The sequence below is a fragment of the Papio anubis genome, chromosome 20, assembly GCF_008728515.1.
Source record: "Papio anubis isolate 15944 chromosome 20, Panubis1.0, whole genome shotgun sequence".
Classification (NCBI taxonomy): domain Eukaryota; kingdom Metazoa; phylum Chordata; class Mammalia; order Primates; family Cercopithecidae; genus Papio; species Papio anubis.
The window spans coordinates 42,201,959-42,221,016 of record NC_044995.1 but is presented as its reverse complement, the minus strand read 5'-3'; the positions used below and the strand labels follow the sequence as shown (position 1 = coordinate 42,221,016).

General features: G+C 45.5%; 1 protein-coding gene across 8 annotated transcripts in view; it reads right to left on the bottom strand.

Annotated features, from left to right (window-relative positions):
• Positions 1–1,041: 1,041 nt before the first annotated feature.
• The window catches only part of ZNF561 (zinc finger protein 561), a 39,092-nt gene continuing 21,075 nt past the window's right edge, over positions 1,042–19,058 (bottom strand). The window contains exons 1-6 of one of the 8 annotated variants that reach the window (XM_021930673.2): positions 12,002–12,103; positions 10,377–10,524; positions 9,350–9,438; positions 8,285–8,466; positions 4,907–4,989; positions 1,042–2,704 (exon numbers count right to left, since the gene is read on the bottom strand). In XM_021930673.2, coding sequence (XP_021786365.1) covers positions 1,568–2,704; positions 4,907–4,989; positions 8,285–8,318 — 1,254 coding nt within the window. In that variant the 5' untranslated portion in view covers positions 8,319–8,466; positions 9,350–9,438; positions 10,377–10,524; positions 12,002–12,103 and the 3' untranslated portion in view covers positions 1,042–1,567. Of the gene's footprint in view, positions 2,705–4,906; positions 4,990–8,284; positions 8,467–8,503; positions 8,612–9,349; positions 9,880–10,376; positions 10,525–11,759; positions 12,104–19,058 lie in introns of those variants that run through there. The other 7 variants (XM_021930672.2, XM_009193425.4, XM_021930675.2 and 4 more) reach the window with 7 other exon arrangements.

The window sequence follows — 19,058 nt, the reverse complement described above, 5'->3', positions numbered from 1 at the left end:
CCGCCTCAGCCTCCCAAAGTGCTGGGATTACAGGCTTGAGCTACCGTGTCTTGCAGAATATAATAATGTTTTTAACCTACATGACTTATTTGGCAATTAAATGAATTTGCAAGCCATTTGGTCTGTGGTATTTTGTTATGGTGGCCTGAGTCATTAAGGTGATTACCAAAGAAACAACAAAACCAAAAAATGTGAAGCAGCTTTTGAAAGTGACAAATGACATCTAGACCATGCTGGCTAACACGGTGAAACCCCGCCTCTCAAATAAAAAAAATACAAAATTAGCCGGGCGAGGTGGCTGGCTTCGTGGTCCCAGCTACTCGGGAGGCTGAGGCGGGAATGGCGTGAACTCCAGGAGGGAGCCTTGCAGTGAGCTGAGATCCGCCACTGCACTCCAGCCTGGCGATGAGCTGAGACTCCGCCCCAAAAAAAAAAAAAAAAGAAAGTGACAAATGAGTAGTGGCTGGAAAAATTGTGATGTGCAAGCTGGAAATAAGGTTGGCAAGGGTGATTCTGATGAGGTGTCATTGGAGAATGAGGAACATGCTATTGGGGAATGAGGAACATGCTATTGGGAAATAAGACAACCCTTGATATGAAGTGGTGAAGAACTTGGCAGAACTGTATTCTAGCATTTTGTGCAAGGTAGAACTTGAGAGAGATAAAATTAGGTATTTATCACTAACATCTGTAATTGAAGTGTTAAAAGACACAGGAAGCTTCATTCTTCCTGACTGCTTACAGGGAAATCCAAAGAGGAGACTTGAATTGCAGAAGCAACTGTTAAGGAAAAACAAACCAGAACCTGGAGATTTGGAAAATTCTCAGCCTATCCATACTGCAAAAATTAGAAAATTTGTGCTGAAGAGAATCCTGAAAGTGTGGCTGAACAATCATTTGATAAAGCGATCATGAGGGGATTCATGGACTATATCAGCCATCTTAAGAGGAGTGAGGACAGAGACTGGATTATACTAGAAGAGACACTGCCACTTACATTGTGCCACCTAAAATAGACATACAAGGCAGAACAGGCAAGGCTGTCACACTTCTTAGATTTTACAAGGGGACACAGAAATAATCAGCTGTGAAAGTGCACTGGCAGTTAAGGATGGTTTCATTCCTGCCATGCTCTGCAGGATCTGGGAAATAGAAGACACCCTTGGAGGAGCATCTCTTAACAACCCACCTCTGGGGTCCTACATCATCTTGGTTTCTGGTAAATTTTGACATAAATGTGCCACACTGGCAGCCACTAATCAACAGGGGCTGGGATCAATCTGCATGATGTATCTCATACAGAACTTGTTAACGCTATGATCTTAGGAATCTAGTCACCAAGGTGAGGCAGGCTTCAGTACTGACCTCACCATCCATGACCCTTCTTCACAGATGCCCAGACTTAGGCAACCATGAAGTTGTATTCAGAACCTGTAGGTTTAATTTCAGACCTTCAGGATGGCATCCAAAGCCAATCCATGAGCCATTACAACCTCCGCAAGGCATTTAGGACAAATCTGATAATCTTTGGTGTCATTGCCAATAATTAAAGATGGCAACTGATGGGCTAAATGGTAACACTCATACCCTTACATTCATAGGGTTTCTCCCCAGTGTGAATTCTTTCATGTCTACTTAGGCGTGAGGAAACAGCAAATGCTTTCCCACATTCTTTACATACGAAGGGTTTCTCTCCGGTATGAGTTCGCAGGTGAACATTAAGGCGTGAGGAATACAGAAATGCTTTCCCACATATCTTGCATACAAAGGGCTTTTCTCCACTGTGAGTTTTCAAATGTTTACTACGACGGGAAGAAGTAATGAAGGTCTTCCCACATTCAACACATTCATAAGGCTTCTCTCCTGTGTGAATTCTTATATGTTGAATAAGGCTTGTGGATGTAGTGAAGGCTTTCCCACATTCCTTACACTGATAGGGTTTCTTTCCACTGTGACTTCGTATGTGTATAGAAAGGCCCGAGTACTGAGCGAAGGCTTGGCCACATTCCTTACATTCATAGGGTTTTATTCCAGTGTGAGTTCTTACATGTTCAGTAAGTTGAGTTGATCTAGTGAAGGCTTTCCCACAGTATGTACACTTGTGTGGTTTTATTCCAGTGTGAATTTGAATGTGATCATTAAGGCATGAGGAATTTCTAAAGGATCTTCCACATTCTTTGCATTCAAAGGACTTCTCTCCTTTATGAGTTTTCACATGTGCATAAAGTTGAGAAAAATTAGTGAAGGATTTCCCATATTTCTTAGTCTTTTTGGATTTCTTTCCTGTATGAACTGCTACACATTGCTTTAGGTGTGAGGAAGGTGTGATGGCTCTCTCACATTCCTGAAATTCACAGAGTTTCTCATCAGTGTGGATTCCCATGTGATTATCAAGGCTTGCAAAATACTTAAAGCCTTTTCCACATTCCTTACATTTGTATGGTTGTCTTGCATTGAGAACTTCAAGATGTACAGCAAGGCCTGGAGTTAGAGTGAAGACTTTTCCACATGGATTAAATTTGGAAAGTTCCTGTCCAACAGAGGCTTCCTTGTGCACACTGAGGACGTCTTTTCCGTAACAATTACCCTCAGAAGTGTTCCCTCCATTGTGAGCTCTCATGTGTGTCTTAAGGCAAAACTGTTCACTGAAGACCTCTCCACAATTCTTACAGTCACAGAGTTTCCATCCACTGTAGCCTCTTGTCTGTTGATGACGGGATAAAGGTTTTAAAACATTTTCAGACATATAAAGAGATTTCACCCATCTGAACACAGAAACATTATTTTAATGACAATTATTATTTTACTTCTTAATATTTATTTTTTTTTTTTTTTGAGAGAAAGTCTTGTTCTATCTCCTAGTCTGGAGTGCAGTGGCACACTCTCAGCAAACTGCAACCTCCACCTCCCATGCTCAAGTGATTCTCCTGTCTCAGCCTCCCAAGTAGCTAGGAATACAGGTGCCCACCACTGCACCTGGCTAATTTTTCTGTTTTGTGGAGACAGGGTTTTGCCAAGTTACCCAGGCTGGTCTCAAACTCCTGAGCTCAGGTGATCTGCCTGCCTCGGCCTCCCAAAGTGTTGAGATTACAGGCGTGGCCACCATGCCCCACCTCAGTTTATTTTTGAGATGGAGTCTCGCTTTGGCTGGAGTGCAAGTGGCAAGATTTCGGCTCACTGTAATCTCCACCTCCTGGGCTCAAGTGATTGTCGTGCCTCAGCCTCGTGAGTAGCTGGGATTACAGGCACGTGTAGCCACACCCAGCTAGTTTTGGTATTTTTAGTAGAGACCAGGTTTCACCACGTTGGCCAGGCTGGTCTTGAACTCCTGACCTCGTAATCTGCCCACCTCGACCTCCCAAATTGCTGGGATTACAGGCATGAGCCACCGCACCTAGCCTCAATTTATCAGTATAAAGACAGGGTCCTGCTATGTAGCCTAGGCTGATCTCAAACTCTTCACAAAACCCCCCTGCCTCAGCCTCCCAAGGTGCTGGGATTATAGCCATGAGTTACCATGTCTGTCTACTTTGATAATTATAATTTTTACAATTTTTCTTCCTTGTTTTTATTTCCTGACTTCCTGATTTCTTCCAGATTGAATGATGGGAACTTTGGCTAGAATTCTATGCCACTGGCTCTAATTGTTAAAAAACAAACAAACAAAAAAATGTAGTTCTTTTTTTATCGTGGGGGGTGGTTTGAGACAAGATCTCACTCTGTCACCCAGGCTGGGTACCATGGCACAATCACAGCTCACTACGGCCTTAATCTCCCAGGCTGAAACCATCATCCTACCTCAGTCCCCCGAGGAGCTTGGATTACAGGTGCATGCCAACATACCCGGCTAATTTTTTATTCCTTGTAGAGACAGGGTCTCTGTTGTCCAGGCTAGTCTTGAACTCCAAGGCTCAAGCGATTCACCTGCCTCAGCTTCCCAAAGTGCTGGGATTATAGGTGTCAGCCATTGCACCCAACCAAATAGTGTAGATTTTCATGAAACTGTTTAAATCATCAATGTCTAGTTACTTATGTGGGAATGTGTACTTGTGGGTATTTTGAAGTGACAAGTTATACAGGAATGAAACATCACAAAATTCACCACATTCAGACTCTCTCCAGAGACCCTGCTCCCTCAACGGTGCAGGCTACTTCTCTAATTCTCTCAAGTATCTCTCATTTGTGCTGTTTCTTTTTCACTGCAACCTCCAACTCCCGGGTTTAAGCAATTCTGCCTCAGCCTCCCATGTAACTGGGATTATCGGTGTCTGCTACCATGTCTGCATACCTTTGTATTTTTAGTAGAGATAAGAGTTTCACTACGTTGGCCAGGCTGGTCTCGAAGTGCCAACCTCAAGTGATCCACCTGCCTAGGCCTCCCAAAGTGATGGGACTACAGACTTAGTTTTTCTTTCTTTATTTCTGAGACAGTCTCACTCAGTCGCCCAGGCTGGAATGCAGTGGTGCAATCTCAGTTCATTGCAATCTCTGTCTCTGTGTTCATGCCATTTTCCTGCCTCAGCCTCCTAAGTAACTGGTACGACAGGTGCCCACCACCACACTCAGCTAACTTTGTATTTTCAGTAGAGATGGAGTATCACCATGTTGGCCAGCCTGGTCTCAAACTCCTGACCTCAAGGGATCCACCCACCTCAATCTCCCAAAATGTTGGGATTACAGCTGTGAGCCACCACATTCACCCTCTCTTTAAAATCAGAGATGGGATCTTGCTATACTGCCTAGGCTGGCCTTGAACTCTTGGGCTCAAATGATCCTCCCACTTAAGCCTCCCAAGTAGCTGGGATTACAGATGTAAGCCACACCTCTGACTGTGCTGATATTCTAGAATGGAATTCTCCATCTTTTCTAAGAGAGGAAATTAAGAAATATCCCTCATGAATCTTACCATTTGTATCCCACTGAATATCTGATTCTTCAAAAAACCCTGCTGAAATGATGACCGTTTGATTCTAGGTTGTATTTCCCATTCTGAAGTTAAGCAGAAAAAGAAATGTAAGACTTTAGAGAAGAAATGTTAGTTTAACATGAGTCATTTTTACTTGTTTTCAAATTAAACACAGCAATAAAATAAAAGCCAGAGAATCTTGAGGATTTTGGTATGTCAAAAATTAGGCTATAATGATGTGGGGTTTATTACACAACTGATGTGTTTAGATAGTTTACTACAAACTACTTCTGTGAAAATTAAAACTGCCAGGAACGGTGGTGGCTCACACCTGTAATCCCAGCATTTTGGGAGGCTGAGGCAGGTGGATAACTTGAGATCAGGAGTTCAAGACCAGCCTGACCAACATGGAGAAACCTCATCTCTACTAAAAATACAAAATTAGCCGCACATGGTGGTGCATGCCTGTAATCCCAGCTACTCATGAGGCTGAGGCAGGAGAATCACTTGAACCCGGGAGGCAGAGGTTGCAGTGAGCCGAGATCGTGCCATTGCACTCCAGCCTGGGCAACACAGGGAGACTTCAGAAAAGAAAAGAAAATTAAAACTGATGGAAAACAGGAAGAGAAGATCTTCAGGAAAGGAAAGTACGAAAGATCTAGATAAAGAGCATATATCAAAATGATAAAGTTAATAAAGACACAGAACAGGTAGTTTAATTAGATCATAGGAATGTTTGACAAGACGGAAAACAAAAGTCAAAGATATCCAAAACTCTGAGAAAAATAGCTTAAATCTTCTGAGGCAAAGTGCATCTTTAAAAATCTTTCTTTTTTTTTTTTTTGAGATGGAGTCTCATTCTGTCACCCATGCTGGAGTGCAGTGGCACAATGTTGGCTCAATGCAACCTCTCTGTCTCCCATTTTGAAGCGATTCTCCTGCCTCAGCCTCTTGACTAGCTGGGACTACAGGTGTGTGCCACCACCACCCAATCCTAACACTTTGGGAGGCTGAGGTGGGTGGATCACTTGAGGTCAGGAGTTTAAGACCAGCCTGGCCAACATGGTGAAACCCCTTCTCTACTAAAAATACAAAAATTAGCTGGGCACAGTGGCACTTGCCTGTAATCCCAGCTACTCAGGAGGCTAAGGCAGGAGAATCGCTGGAACCTGGGAGGGCGGAGGTTGCAGTGAGCAGAGATCGCACCACTGCACTCCAGCCTGGGTGACAGAGCAAGACCCTATCACCAAAAAAATTAAAAATAAATAAATAAAGTAAGTAGGCCGGGTGCAGTGGCTCACACCTGTAATCCCAGCATTCTGGGAGGCCGAGGTGGGTGGATCACCTGAGGTCAGCAATTCAAGACTGGGCTGGCCAACATGGCAAAACCCCATCTCTACTAAAAATACAAAAAATAAAAATAAAAAAAATTAACTAGGCATGGTAGCACGTGTGTCTCATCCCAGCTACTTGGGAGGCTGAAGTTGCAGTGAGCCAAAGTGGCACCATTACACTCCAGCCTGGGCGACAGAGTGAGACTCTGTCTCAAAAAAAAAAAAAAAAGGCAGAAATAAAGTAAGTACAACAAAAAGATGCTTGCTCTCATGGGTAAACAACTCTGCCACTGGATCTCAAACATGATAGTATATTAGATTCATCTTCATTGATTCTGAAAACACAGATGACTGGGCTCCAACCCTGGAGTTTCCAATTTACTAAATCAAATAGGGGAAGAAGGCTGGATGCCGTGGCTCACGCATGTAATTCCAGCACTTTGGGAGGCCAAGGTGGGCGGATCACCGGAGGTCAGGAGTTCGAGACCAGCCTGGCCAACATGGTGAAACCCCGTCTCTACTAAAAATACACAAATTAGCCGGGCATGGTGGTAGTCACCTGTAATCCCAGCTACTCAGGAGGCTGAGGCAGGAGAATCGCTTGAACTTGTGAGTTGGAGGTTGCAGTGAGCCGAGATCGTGCCATTGCACTCCAGCCTGGGGCACAAGAGCGAGACTTCGTCTCAAAAAAAAAAAAAAAGAATAGGAAGGAAGATGTATATTTCTTACAGCACAAAGCTGATGCTGTTGATGATGTTTCCAGGATTACCACCGTAAATTAAAACATACTAAAAAAAATAAATAAATAAAATAAAATAATAAATAAATAAATAAATAAACAACAACAAAAAAACCCCATACTACAGCAGGGACTGTTACTTGGGACTGTCTTTGTTATTCCCCACTGTATTCAGAATTGACAAGCAAACATGTAACATACATCTGCTCTATAACAGGCTACAAGAAATGATGCTAGTGTTTATTTTTAATTAATTAATTTTTTTAGACAAAGTATCACTGTGTCACTCCGGCTGGAGTGCAGTGGTGAAATCTCGGCTTACTGCAACTTCTGCCTCCTGGTTCAAGCAATTCTCCTGTCTCAGCCTCCCAAGTAGCTGAGATTACAGGTGCCCGCCAACAAGTCTGCCTAATTTTTGTATTTTTAGTTGAGATGGGGTTTCACTATGTTGGCCAGGCTGGTCTCAAATTCCTGACCACATGTGATCTGCCCGCCTTGGCCTCCCAAAGTGCTGAGATTATAGGCGTAAGCCACCATCACTGGCCTAGTCTTCATTTTTAGGATTTTTTTTTTTTTTTTTTTTTTTTTTTGGGGAGGCCAGGTCACCGGCCTGTCACCCAGGCTGGAGTGATCTTGGCTCACTGCAAGCTCAGCCTCCCTCATCATTCTCCTGCTCAGCCTCGAGTAGCTTCTGGGACTGCAGAGCCCACCACCAGCCGGCTTCAAGTTTTTGTATTTTTTTAGTAGAGGCGGGGTTTCACCATGTTAGCCAGGATGGTCTCAGTCTCAGCCTCGTGATCCGCCTCGGCCTCCCATACTTTGGGATTACAGGCAAGGCCGCAGCGCCCGGCTTTTTTTGAGATGGAGTCTGGCTCTGTCGCCCAGGCTGGAGTGCAGTGGCGTGATCTCGGCTCACTGCAAGCTCCGCCTCCTGGGTTCATGCCATTCTCCTGCCTCAGCTTCCTGAGTAGCTGGGACTACAGGCACCTGCCACCTCACAGCCCACCTAATTTTTTTTTTTTTTTTTTTTTAGTAGAGATGGGGTTTTCACAGTGTTAGCCAGGATGGTCTCCGCTCCTGAGCCTCTTGATCTGCCACCTCCCAGCCTCCCCAAAGTGTTGGGATTGCAAGGCGTGAGCCCTCATTGACCTGGGGCATTTTTTTTTTTAAGGACAAGGTCTCACAGTAGCTGCCTATGCTGGTAATCGACTCCCCAGGCTCAGCAGTTCTCCCCACCTCAGCCTCCCAAGTATCTGGGACTATAGGTGCAGGCCACCATGCCAAGCAAACTGATGTTACTCTTACCCACGGAGGCCAGGTTCATGTAGTTCTCCAGCATCACATCTCTGTAAAGGTATTTCTCAGTTGTGTCCAGTAAAGCCCACTCCTCCGGGGTGAAGTCCACAGCCACATCATCAAACGTCACTGAATCCTATGTTATCATACACATGCTGGTTTGAGCCAATGAACACTTCCACCAATGCTCACTGGAGAATGAGGAAGGGGAACCTTAAACTCACTTACACGTGGTTCTCAGGTCTCCCACGATCTACTCCAGGGTTTAATGTCTCAGGAGCTCTTGTGTCTAAACACTCAAAGGTGACCTCCGACAGGCATATGCCTTAAACAGCACTTAAAAAAATTTTTTTTAATCTTTTTTTCCTGATCTATTTATTTTTAACTTTTTAATATTTGCGTTTTTAAATTTTAAATTTTATTTTTATTAGAACAGTACTTCCTTCCTAAACATGAATTTTTATCTATCTAGCATCTATCTATCTATCTATTCAATCTGTTTATTTATTTATATATAAAGACAGGGTCCCACTGTGTCACACAGGCACAACTGCTGCTTACTGCAGCTTCCATCTCCTGCGCTGAAGTGGTCCCTCTCACCTCTGTCTCCTGAGTAGCTGGAATTACAGGCATGAGCCCCTGCAAACTGCTTACACTTTATCTCAGCACAACCAGGTCAGGAGCTCTTCCTGTCCCATTGGTCTCTATGTAGCACACTCCTGAGCACACTGCAGATACCTGATAAATGCTGATGAGTAAATAAATTATTTGATAAAAGGACACTTTCATCTCTCTTATCATCTGTCACAGAACCCAGCAATATAAGAAACATGCAGTTAGCACCAAGAAAGTCAAGCTTAATTAGTAATTACTGAGATATTGAGATGACTTTCAACTTAACACTTTACATATAGGAGACTTCATTCCCTGCGGAAATTCATCTGGGGACTCAGTCCTTGAGTAAGGCTTCATTTGCTCTAAGAAAACTCTGGAGATGAGTCTGTCTAGAAGGAAATGTGTCTACCTATTGGATGTAAGTATGTCATTTTGTATAATGGTACATTGTCTGTTTACCTGATAAGAATTTGCCAGGTAGTCCTCCACCATCCTTTCTACCTTTGTCTTTTCTTCAAAAGGGCAGAGTGGTTCCCTGGAAAAAAACCCTAGTGGAAAAGTAAGAAGGCAATGAGAAGCCAGAGCTGCCCATCCTAACCACATTCTCATGCCTAGAAGTCATTCCATCCTAGCTTGAAATTCCCATATGCTCCTGCACACTCGAGAAAACTGCACACACGCAACACTGCTATGAAATGCCATAGTAGTCCTGTGTCAGCTAGACCCAGAAAAGCAGATGTGGGCCGAGCTGCCTGTTGGGTAAAGGGTAATAGTTTCATTTTACAAGGAAACTTACACTCTGAAAAATGTGACTCTCTATCTGCCCATAGTAGTAATACTCATGAAGCTTATGTAGCATTTCCTAAGGCACACAAACCAGGGCTGAATTCTAAAACAGCATCCTGGCTGGACACAGTGGCTCATGGCTGTAATCCCAACATTCTGGGAGGCCAAGGCGGGCAAATCACTTGAGGTCAGGAATTTGACACCAGACTGGCCCATATGATGAAACCCCGTCTCTACTAAAAATACAAAAATTATGGGAGGCTGAGGCAGATAATTGCTTGAACCCAGGAGGCAGAGGTTGCAGTGAGTCGAGATCACGGTACTGCACTCCAGCCTGGGAGACAGAGTGAGAATCCATCTCAAAAACAAAAACAAACAAACAAAAATTAGCCAGGCCTGGTGGTATGTGCTTGTGGTCCCAGCTACTTGGGAGGCTGAGGCAAGACAATCACTTGAACCCGGGAGGCGGAGGTTGCAGTGAGCTAAGATTGCACCACTGCACTCCAGCCTGGGTGACGGAACAAGATTCTGTCTCAAAAACAAACAAACAAACAAACAAACAGCATTCTGTTGTGGTTCACTTCAATTCCTCCTAAAAGAATCAGCTGCATGCCTGCTCAGGCCCAGCTCACTGGACTCTTGTGGTGTGCAGGGTGACCTAAAGCAGAATCTCTGAAAAAGAGCATCAACAAGGACTTACCATGGGACAAATCAATGGTTGCCATTCTCTGAAGCTGATAGTGCGATGTGCATCCCTTCCTTGATGCCAAGATCACCTCAGGGCAGCTTATGAATCTAGGTGGATAGAGGCAATCTCCATTTCTCTTTGTACAGGGTTATTTGCGGTCCTGTTCATATCAATCATCAAACAACAAGCATGAAACATCAGTCATCAAACATTATGCCTGAACTTTGCCTCTGCAGGTGACAGATGTGAAGGCCACCAAAAATTGCTCACTCAGTATCGTCACTCAATAACAAAAGTATTAATGACAGTAACTGACATTTACTGAGGACTGATATGCCAGAAGTAGCTCTAGTAGCTTTATATATACATGCTAACTTAATTACAACCATCCTTCCCAATAGCTATCATTACATCTATCCTCTCTCTCTCTCTCTCTCTCTCTCTATCGAGACAGGGTCTTACTCTGTTGCCCAGGTTGAAGTGCAATGGCACCAACATGACTCTCTGTAGCCTAAACCTCTGGGGCTCAAGTGATCCTCCCACCTCAGCCTCCTGAATAGCTGGGACCACAGGTAGGCATCGTCACTCCTTATTATTATTATTATTATTTTGAGACAAAGTCTCACTCTGTTGCCCAGGCTGGAATGCAGTGGCGCGATCTCGACTTACTGCAACCTCTGCCTCCCAGGTTCAAGCGATTATCAGGCCTCAGCCTCCTGAGTAGTTGGGATTACAGGTATGCACCAGGATGCCTGGCTAATTTTTGCGTTTTTAGTAGAGACGGGGTTTCGCCATGTTGGCCAGGCTGGTCTCGAACTCCTGGCCTTAAGTGATTCTTCTACTTCAGCCCCCCAAGTAGCTGGGACTACAGGTGCACACCACTGGGTCTGGCTATTTTGTATTTTTAGTAGAGACAGGGTTTCACCAGGTTGCCCAGGCTGGTCTCAAACTCCTGGGCTCAAACAATCCTCCTGACTTGGCTTCCCAAAGTGCTGGAATAAGCATGAGCCACCATGCCTGGCCCATTACCTCTATTTAATACTGAAAAAAACCTACATTCAAACAACCCTGATATTTGTCCCTAGAGCCTGATCTCCTGTGGATGCTGTTACCCCCCAATATGACCAGAAGACAGTTCAGACCTGCACAGAACAATTCAGTAGTCACCAACCATGTGTGTTATTAACTTCACTATGTACCTAAGATAACTGAAGAACAGAACTTAAAATTTTCAAAAGTTGGCCGGGTGCGGTGGCTCACACCTATAATCCCAGCACTTTGGGGGACCGTGGCAGACAGATCACCTAAGGTCAGGAGTTCAAGACCAGCCTGGCCAACATGGCAAAACCGTCTCTACTAAAGATACAAAAAGCAGCCGGGCGTGGTGGCACTTGCCTGTAATCCCAGGTACTCGGAAGGCTGAGGCAGGAGAACTGCTTGACCCAGGAGGCAGAGGTTGCAGAGGTTGCAGTGAGCTGAGTGTGCAGCCTCTCGGAACTGGCTGCGCAGGGAGGACCGATAGTCCCTGGAGAAGCGAGCGAAGTGAACCGGATGCGGGAGGCTCCTGCGCGAGGGCACGCAATCATTCCTTTGCCGCCCCCTGCTATCTACGGAACCGCCAAGCAGGCGGAACTCACCACAGCCGCCGCTGACTCCGCCACCATAAAGGCGAAACCCCACTGACCGAGAGGAGCCAGCGCCGGAAAAGATGGCGGTGGTGCGCTGACGTCACTTCCGCTTCGAGCCTCTGGCCGGGCGGGGCTCGTGGGCTCGAGTTTCAAACACAGAAATTCTGGTTTCCTCCCGGGTGGGTGCGGAGAAGGCCTGGGGTTAGCACAGGGAGGAGGATGCAGAAATAGATCCAGAGAAAACATTGAGGTTAAAACCGGGCCTCCGGACGGAACTGTGGGCGAGGGGTGGGGCCCGTACTCGGGGGCGGTTTAGAGGTGGGACCGGGCCTAGCAGGCGGTGCTGGCGGCTGGTCGGGCTGGAAGGGCGGGGATGAGGGATTGGACGCATCCCAGGGGATGCTCCTCTAAAGCTTTTCTCGGGAGAGCGCAGTGGCTCACGCCTGTAATTCCTGCACTTTGGGAGACTAAGGCAGGTACACAGCTTGAGTCTGCTGGGAACTGGTGCTTAGTGTGGCAAAATCAACACTGAGACAAAGGATCTCAGCAAGGCTAGTTTACTTTCTGCAGAATGGGTGCCACTGGCTAGCAGTTTTGCCACCAGAGCACACACTAACAAAAGAGACAGGGTTATTTAAACTTGACGTGTCCACTCTACTGCTGTGTCCATCTTCCATTGGCCAGAACAGGACCTCACCTTCTATACATGACTGGATTGGCTAGCTACTTAGAACTTCCCACAAGAGGCAAAGGCAGAGGAGAACAAAGGAAGAGAGGAAATAACTTGTCGACTGTTGAGAGAGGCAAAAACACTTCTAAATAAAGGAATAGGCCATGACCTAATGCTTGCTTGGACCAGTTCAGGCATGCCCAGGCAAATATCTTGGCTAAAATGTGGGAGCTAAGAACACAGAGTATATTGATTTCTTTATTACAGCTGGTAGAATTTAAGAATATTACCACAGATCTTTCAGAAAATTTGGCTTCTAAGAGGGATTACTATTTATTTTCAGACTGGGAGGAAAGTCCCTTTGAAGAGGAACCGCTATTTCATTTTCTACAAGTCCAAGAGTTTGAGACCAGCCTGGGCAAAGTAGCAAGACCCTGTCTCTATTTATGTATGTATATGTGCATACATATATATGGTGTGTGTGTATACATATATATATGTTTGAAATGCTTGTTCCTCGGTGCCATGAAGAAATAGCACTTGAACATTAATTTAATTTACTCAGCAAGGACGTTTTTAGTTCCTACAGAAAGGGTACACTCACCAGCAGTTTTGCCACGAGAGTACACCAAACAAAGGAGACAGGGTCGTTTATAACCTGATGCTTCCACCCTACTGCTGTATTCGGTTTCCGTTGGCTGGAACGGGACCTCACATTCTATATTTGTCCTGATTGCCTAGCAACTTATAACTTTTTAAAAGAGGCAAAGGTAGACGAGAACAAAGGAAGGAGGAAGTAACTTGTGGAATGCTGAGAAGGGTCAAAACACCTTCAAATAAGGAAAAGGAACAGGCTATGACCTAATGCTTGTTTGGACCAGTATAAGCATGCCAGGGCAAATATTTAGACTAAATTGTGGGAGCTAAGAACATAAAGTACATTGATATCTTTATAACGGCTAGCAGATATTTGAGAATGTTAGCACAGGTCTTTGAATAAATTTTGCTTCTAAGAGAAGTTACTATTTATTTCTAATTAAATGGGAAGGAATGTCTTTGAAGAGGAACCTCTACTTTAGTCTTTAGATATAAATATAAAGCTTGTTTGTATGTCTCTCCTCATGTTCCTAGAGCCTTTCCATGATTCTTCCATATTGATAAACCTGCCAGTGAATGGCATGGTCTATCTCTTCCATTCAGTCAGGCTTTCTGTAGGCCTTTATTTTTTCATTCTTTATTCTTTAAAACCTGCTGATCGCATTGTGTTTTCTTTCTTGCTGCTTGCTTGCTTGCGACAGATCTCACTGGATCTGGCCAGGATTGAGTGCAGTGGCCTGATCTCAGCTCACTGCAACCTCTGCCTCCCACATTCAAGCGATTCTCCTGCCTCAGCCTCTGCAGTAGCTGGGATCACAGGTGCCTGCCACCATGCCCAGCTAATTTTTGTATTTTTAGTAGAGAACGATTTCACCACGTTGGCCAGGCTGATCTCAAACTCCTGACCTAAAATATCTGACCACCTCAGCCTCCCAAAGTGCTGGGATTATAGGCATATGCCACCGTGCCCAACCACGTTTTCAATATAATAATATTTTCTATAACTCTTGATTTTTTTAAAATCTTCATCAAATATGTATTTCTGGCTGGGCATGGTGGCTCATGCCTGTAATCCTAGGACTTTGGGAGGCCAAGGTGGGAGGATGGTTTAAGGCCAGGAGTTTAAGACAAGCCTGGGCTGCACAGCAAAACCCCATCTCTCTATATATATACATAAAATAAAATTTTAAAATGTTATTTCTTTTTTTTTTTTTTGGAGACATAGTTTCGCTCTGTCGCCCAGACTGGAGTGCAGTGGTGCGATCTTTGCTCACTGCAAACTCTGCCTCCTGAGTTCAAGCCATTCTTCTGCCTCAGCCTCCTGAGTAGCTGGGACTACAGGCACGCGCCACCACGCCCAGCTAATTTTTGCATTTTTAATAGAGAAATGGTTTCACCATATTGGCCAGGCTGGTCTCAAACTCCTGACCTTGTGATCCACCCGCCTCATCCTCCCAAAGTGCTAGGATTACAGGTGTGAGCCACTGCCCTGGCCAAAAATATGTGTTTCTATTATTTTTCTGATCTTACCACATGGGCCAGGATCACATTTCCCACGCTGTAAAATAGCACTGATACCAGACATTCTCCCCAAGATTATTCAGAAATGTAACATAATCCCAATAAAAATATGAAAAGTTTTTTCTGGAGTTAAGTACATTGATACTAAATTTTATGTGGAGAAACAAACATCTAATAATAACCAAGAAAACAAAAACAAAAGCAATGATGAGCAGCAGATAAAACATATTATTGACAGTTTTCATGCAAGGCAAATAATTAAATTATTTTAAAATAAAAATAAAGGCCGGCCATGGTGGCTCACGCCTGTAATCCCAGCAATTTGGGAGGCCAAGGTGGGCAAATTACCTGAGGTCAAGAGTTCAAGACCAGCCTGGCTAATACAGTGAAACCCCATCTCTACTAGAAGTACAAAAATTAGCCAGACGTGGTGGCACATGCTTGTAATCCCAGCTACTTGGGAGGCTGAGGCAGAAGAGTTGCTTGAGCCTGGGAGACGAAGGTTGCAGTGAGCTAAGATTGTGCCACTGAACTCCAGCCTGGCTGACAGAGTGAGACTCCATCTAAAAAATTAATTAATTAATTAAAACATACTATGAAGCCTCTATAATTAAAACTATGTGGTACTAGCACATGAAGCAGAAACAGACTAATAAAATATCTAAAAACAGACCCAAGAACATGTAGAAATTTGGTTCATAAATGTATTTTGCCAGGCGCGGTGGCTTATGCTTGTAATCCTAGCAGTTTGGGAGACCAGGGCGGGAGGATCACTTGAGGTCAGGAGTTCAAATCCAGCCTGCCCAACATGGTGAAATGCCATCTCTATTTAAAATACAAAAAAATTTAGCCAAACGTGGCCAGGCGTGGTGGCTCACGCCTGTAATCCCAGCACTTTAGGAGGCTGAGGCAGGTGGATCACGGTCAAGACATCGAGACCATCCTGGCCAACTTGGTGAAACCCCGTCTCTACTAAAAATACAAAAATTAGCTGGGCATGGTGGTGGGCACTTGTAATCCCAGTTACTCAGGAGGCTGAGGCAAGAGAATGCAGGCCGGGAGGGGTTGCAGGAGGGTGCTCCCTGCATTCCAAACCTGGCGAGAGTGAGTATCGTCCTAAAAAAAATTTAGCCAGAGTGTTGTGGGTATGGCCTATGGCCCAGCTACTCCGAGGCTGAGGCAGAGAATCACTCAAACCTATAGGAGGCAGGAAGGTTGCGAAGTAAGAGCCTAAGTGCACCACTGCACACTCCAGCTGGGCTTGACAAGGCAGGACTCCATCTCAAAAGGCCCCGGTGTATTTAGCTGGCACCTCTAATTCAGCACTTTTGGGAGGGCAGGAAACTGGAGTGGGATCCCACCCCACAGGGTCTATGAGGCTGAGACCAACCCTGACCAACATGGAAACCAAATGCAAGCCTGCAAGGTATCCGGGCATGGTGGCATACCTATAATCAGGTACTCAGGAGGCTAGGAGGCAGGAGAATAAGCAGACAGGAGGCAGAGGTTGTAGGTGAGGCGGAGAGCTTGCCGTGCACTCCAGCCAGAACAGCAAAGTGAAACTCCGTCTAAGAAAAAAAAAAGTAAGCATTTCAAGATGCAATCCAAGGGCAAAAATGCCATTTGTAATGAAAGGTCTAAGATAGCTGGTTAGCTATCTGAGAAAAGATGAAATTAAATCCATACTTCACAGCATATACAAGAATAAACTCCAAACGGACTAGGGATCTAAATGTAAAGAATAAAACCATACACACATTTAGGGTGTTCAAGTGATTTCTTGGCTGAGTGAGGAAAAAGATGTGACCACAAGGCGGCAGTAGCACACAAGCTTTATTTGGGATGTGCTTTGACAGGTTACCAGTGGGGGAGGTAGCAAACAGCAAGAGAGTATCCACAGGCTTCTTCTACCTGTGGGTCGCTGCTCAGAAAGGATGGCTGATCTGGCTACGTTATGGCCGGCCAGGAGGGGTGCAAGGAGTGGGGTGGCTCAGCGAAATTTGGGATGTAATTCAGGGGAAGCGATGAGAAGTTGTCCTTCTGGCCTACTGTACACGTATACCTGGGGAAGCGCGTGAACTAACAGGCACAGGAGAGGTCCTGGTTCAGTCCTATTGATGCAGTGAGTGAGACCTGAAGTGCAGGCTAGACAGGTATTGTTAGGTGCCTGGTAGGAGACTGAGGTGCTTAAGGAAGTAAGCAGGGACTGGTTACAAGTAGCCTGAAAGGGGCCGGGCGCGGTGGCTCAAGCCTGTAATCCCAGCACTTTGGGAGGCCGAGACGGGCGGATCACGAGGTCAGGAGATCGAGACCATCCTGGCTAACCCGGTGAAACCCCGTCTCTACTAAAAAATACAAAAAACTAGCCGGGCGAGGTGACGGGCGCCTGTAGTCCCAGCTACTCGGGAGGCTGAGGCAGGAGAGTGGCGGGAACCCGGGAGGCGGAGCTTGCAGTGAGCTGAGATCCGGCCACTGCACTCCAGCCTGGGCGACAGCGAGACTCCGTCTCAAAAAAAAAAAAAAAAAAAGGAGCCTGAAAGGGAGAAGCAGGTAAGTTATATCGGATGCTAATTAGACAAGAAGCATTCCCAGACACATCTCCTAGTGTGAGGATACGGGGTCGTGCACGACAAGAAAGAGGGTCACTTTTAAGCATGGCTTCTACTCCTAATCCCACATAATAAGGGGGCTTGGCCTTTAAACATAGCCAACAATCAACAATCTTCAGCTAGTTTAGGCTGGGCGAGATTAAGGAGGTGATGTACCCCGCCTAGAATGGACATCAGGCTGGGTTGGAGATGTTGTCGTTGTAGCTGGGGTTTAGGAACTAGGAATGGCAGTGGAACAGTTAAATCGAGCTTGTCTGGGTGTTTTTGCAACAAAGGGTCGCCTAGATCAGTTAAAGGCCTAATTGGCTTAGGAGGGCTCCATGAGACCAAGATTTTCTTCTGGATGATGAATATAGTTCCAACATCAAATCCTGGGATATAAAGCCTGAATCCTCATGACATGCCATAATACCATTGAGCTAAATTAGGGTTATGACGGTTATAGTAAGAGGATTACATTTTTTTCCAGTACACAGTCTAGGACGGGAAGCACGAGCTATGGAAAGAGTCGAAGATCATGTTGATCCCCCAGAGTAAGTGGCTAGAGTTACACATGGCCAGTTAGGGCAGAAAAACTGGTAAGTATCTCAACAACTAGAGTCAGGGTGATTTCCAGGACATAGTAAAAGTCAACATTTTGGAGTCCTTTTTCTGCACCTTTGGAGCTCCCACATACAGTCTGGCTCCTGGAGTGTCTAAATCCTGCAGCAAGGTCGATGTTCCCTGCTCCCGTGACCGACAGATTGCGTAGTCCCTCTTGGGTATGGGCAGGTTTTAGGAACAAAGCACACAAATTGACTGCAAAAGAGACTTCTTGGAGGTTCCTGTCTTCCAAGTAGTGTTTGCAAGCACACGTCCTGTCGTGAAAGAAGTGAGGAGAAAGAAATAGGAAGGCACCAAGCGCATAACAGGTGGAAACAAACAAGAGACGTAAATAAAAAGATTAATCTAATGGCTTCACTTGACTTAGGTGCAGTTTTAAGGGGCCTGGCCCAGGCTTGGGGACCTATGTTTCCTGCTGGGCTTTGTTGGCCTTTTGATGTGGGAGTGATGAATCTAAGCAGGAATGCCGTCCACCTTCAGAGCCGTCGGTGTGGTGAGGATGACAGTATGAGGTCCTTTCCAAGCAGGAGTGAGTCCTTCTTTCTGGAACTTTTTAACAAACACCAGGTCACCTAGCTGGAACAAGTGGCAGGGCCCTTTCTAGTCAGGAACTGGATTGGGATGAGCTCCCCGGATACGTGGCTGGATGATATCTATTACTTGTTGGAGAGACTGCAGGTACTGTAATAAATTAGCTTGTGATATTTCTGCTAAACGGGTATCCCTTAGCTTAGACAAGGTAGGCGGCGCCATCCCTTACATGATTTCAAAAGGTGAAAACCTAGCCCGGTAAGGAGTGCATCTTACTCTAAGAAGGGCTGAAGAGTCAGGCGCGGTGGCTCAAGCCTGTAATCCCAGCACTTTGGGAGGCCAAGACAGGCGGATCACGAGGTCAGGAGATCGAGACCATCCTGGCTAACACGGTGAAACCCCGTCTCTACTAAAAAATATTAAAAAATAGCTGGGCGAGGTGGCGGGCGCCTGTAGTCCCAGCTACTCGGGAGGCTAAGGCAGGAGAATGGCCCAAACCCGGGAGGCGGAGCTTGCAGTGAGCTGAGATCCGGCC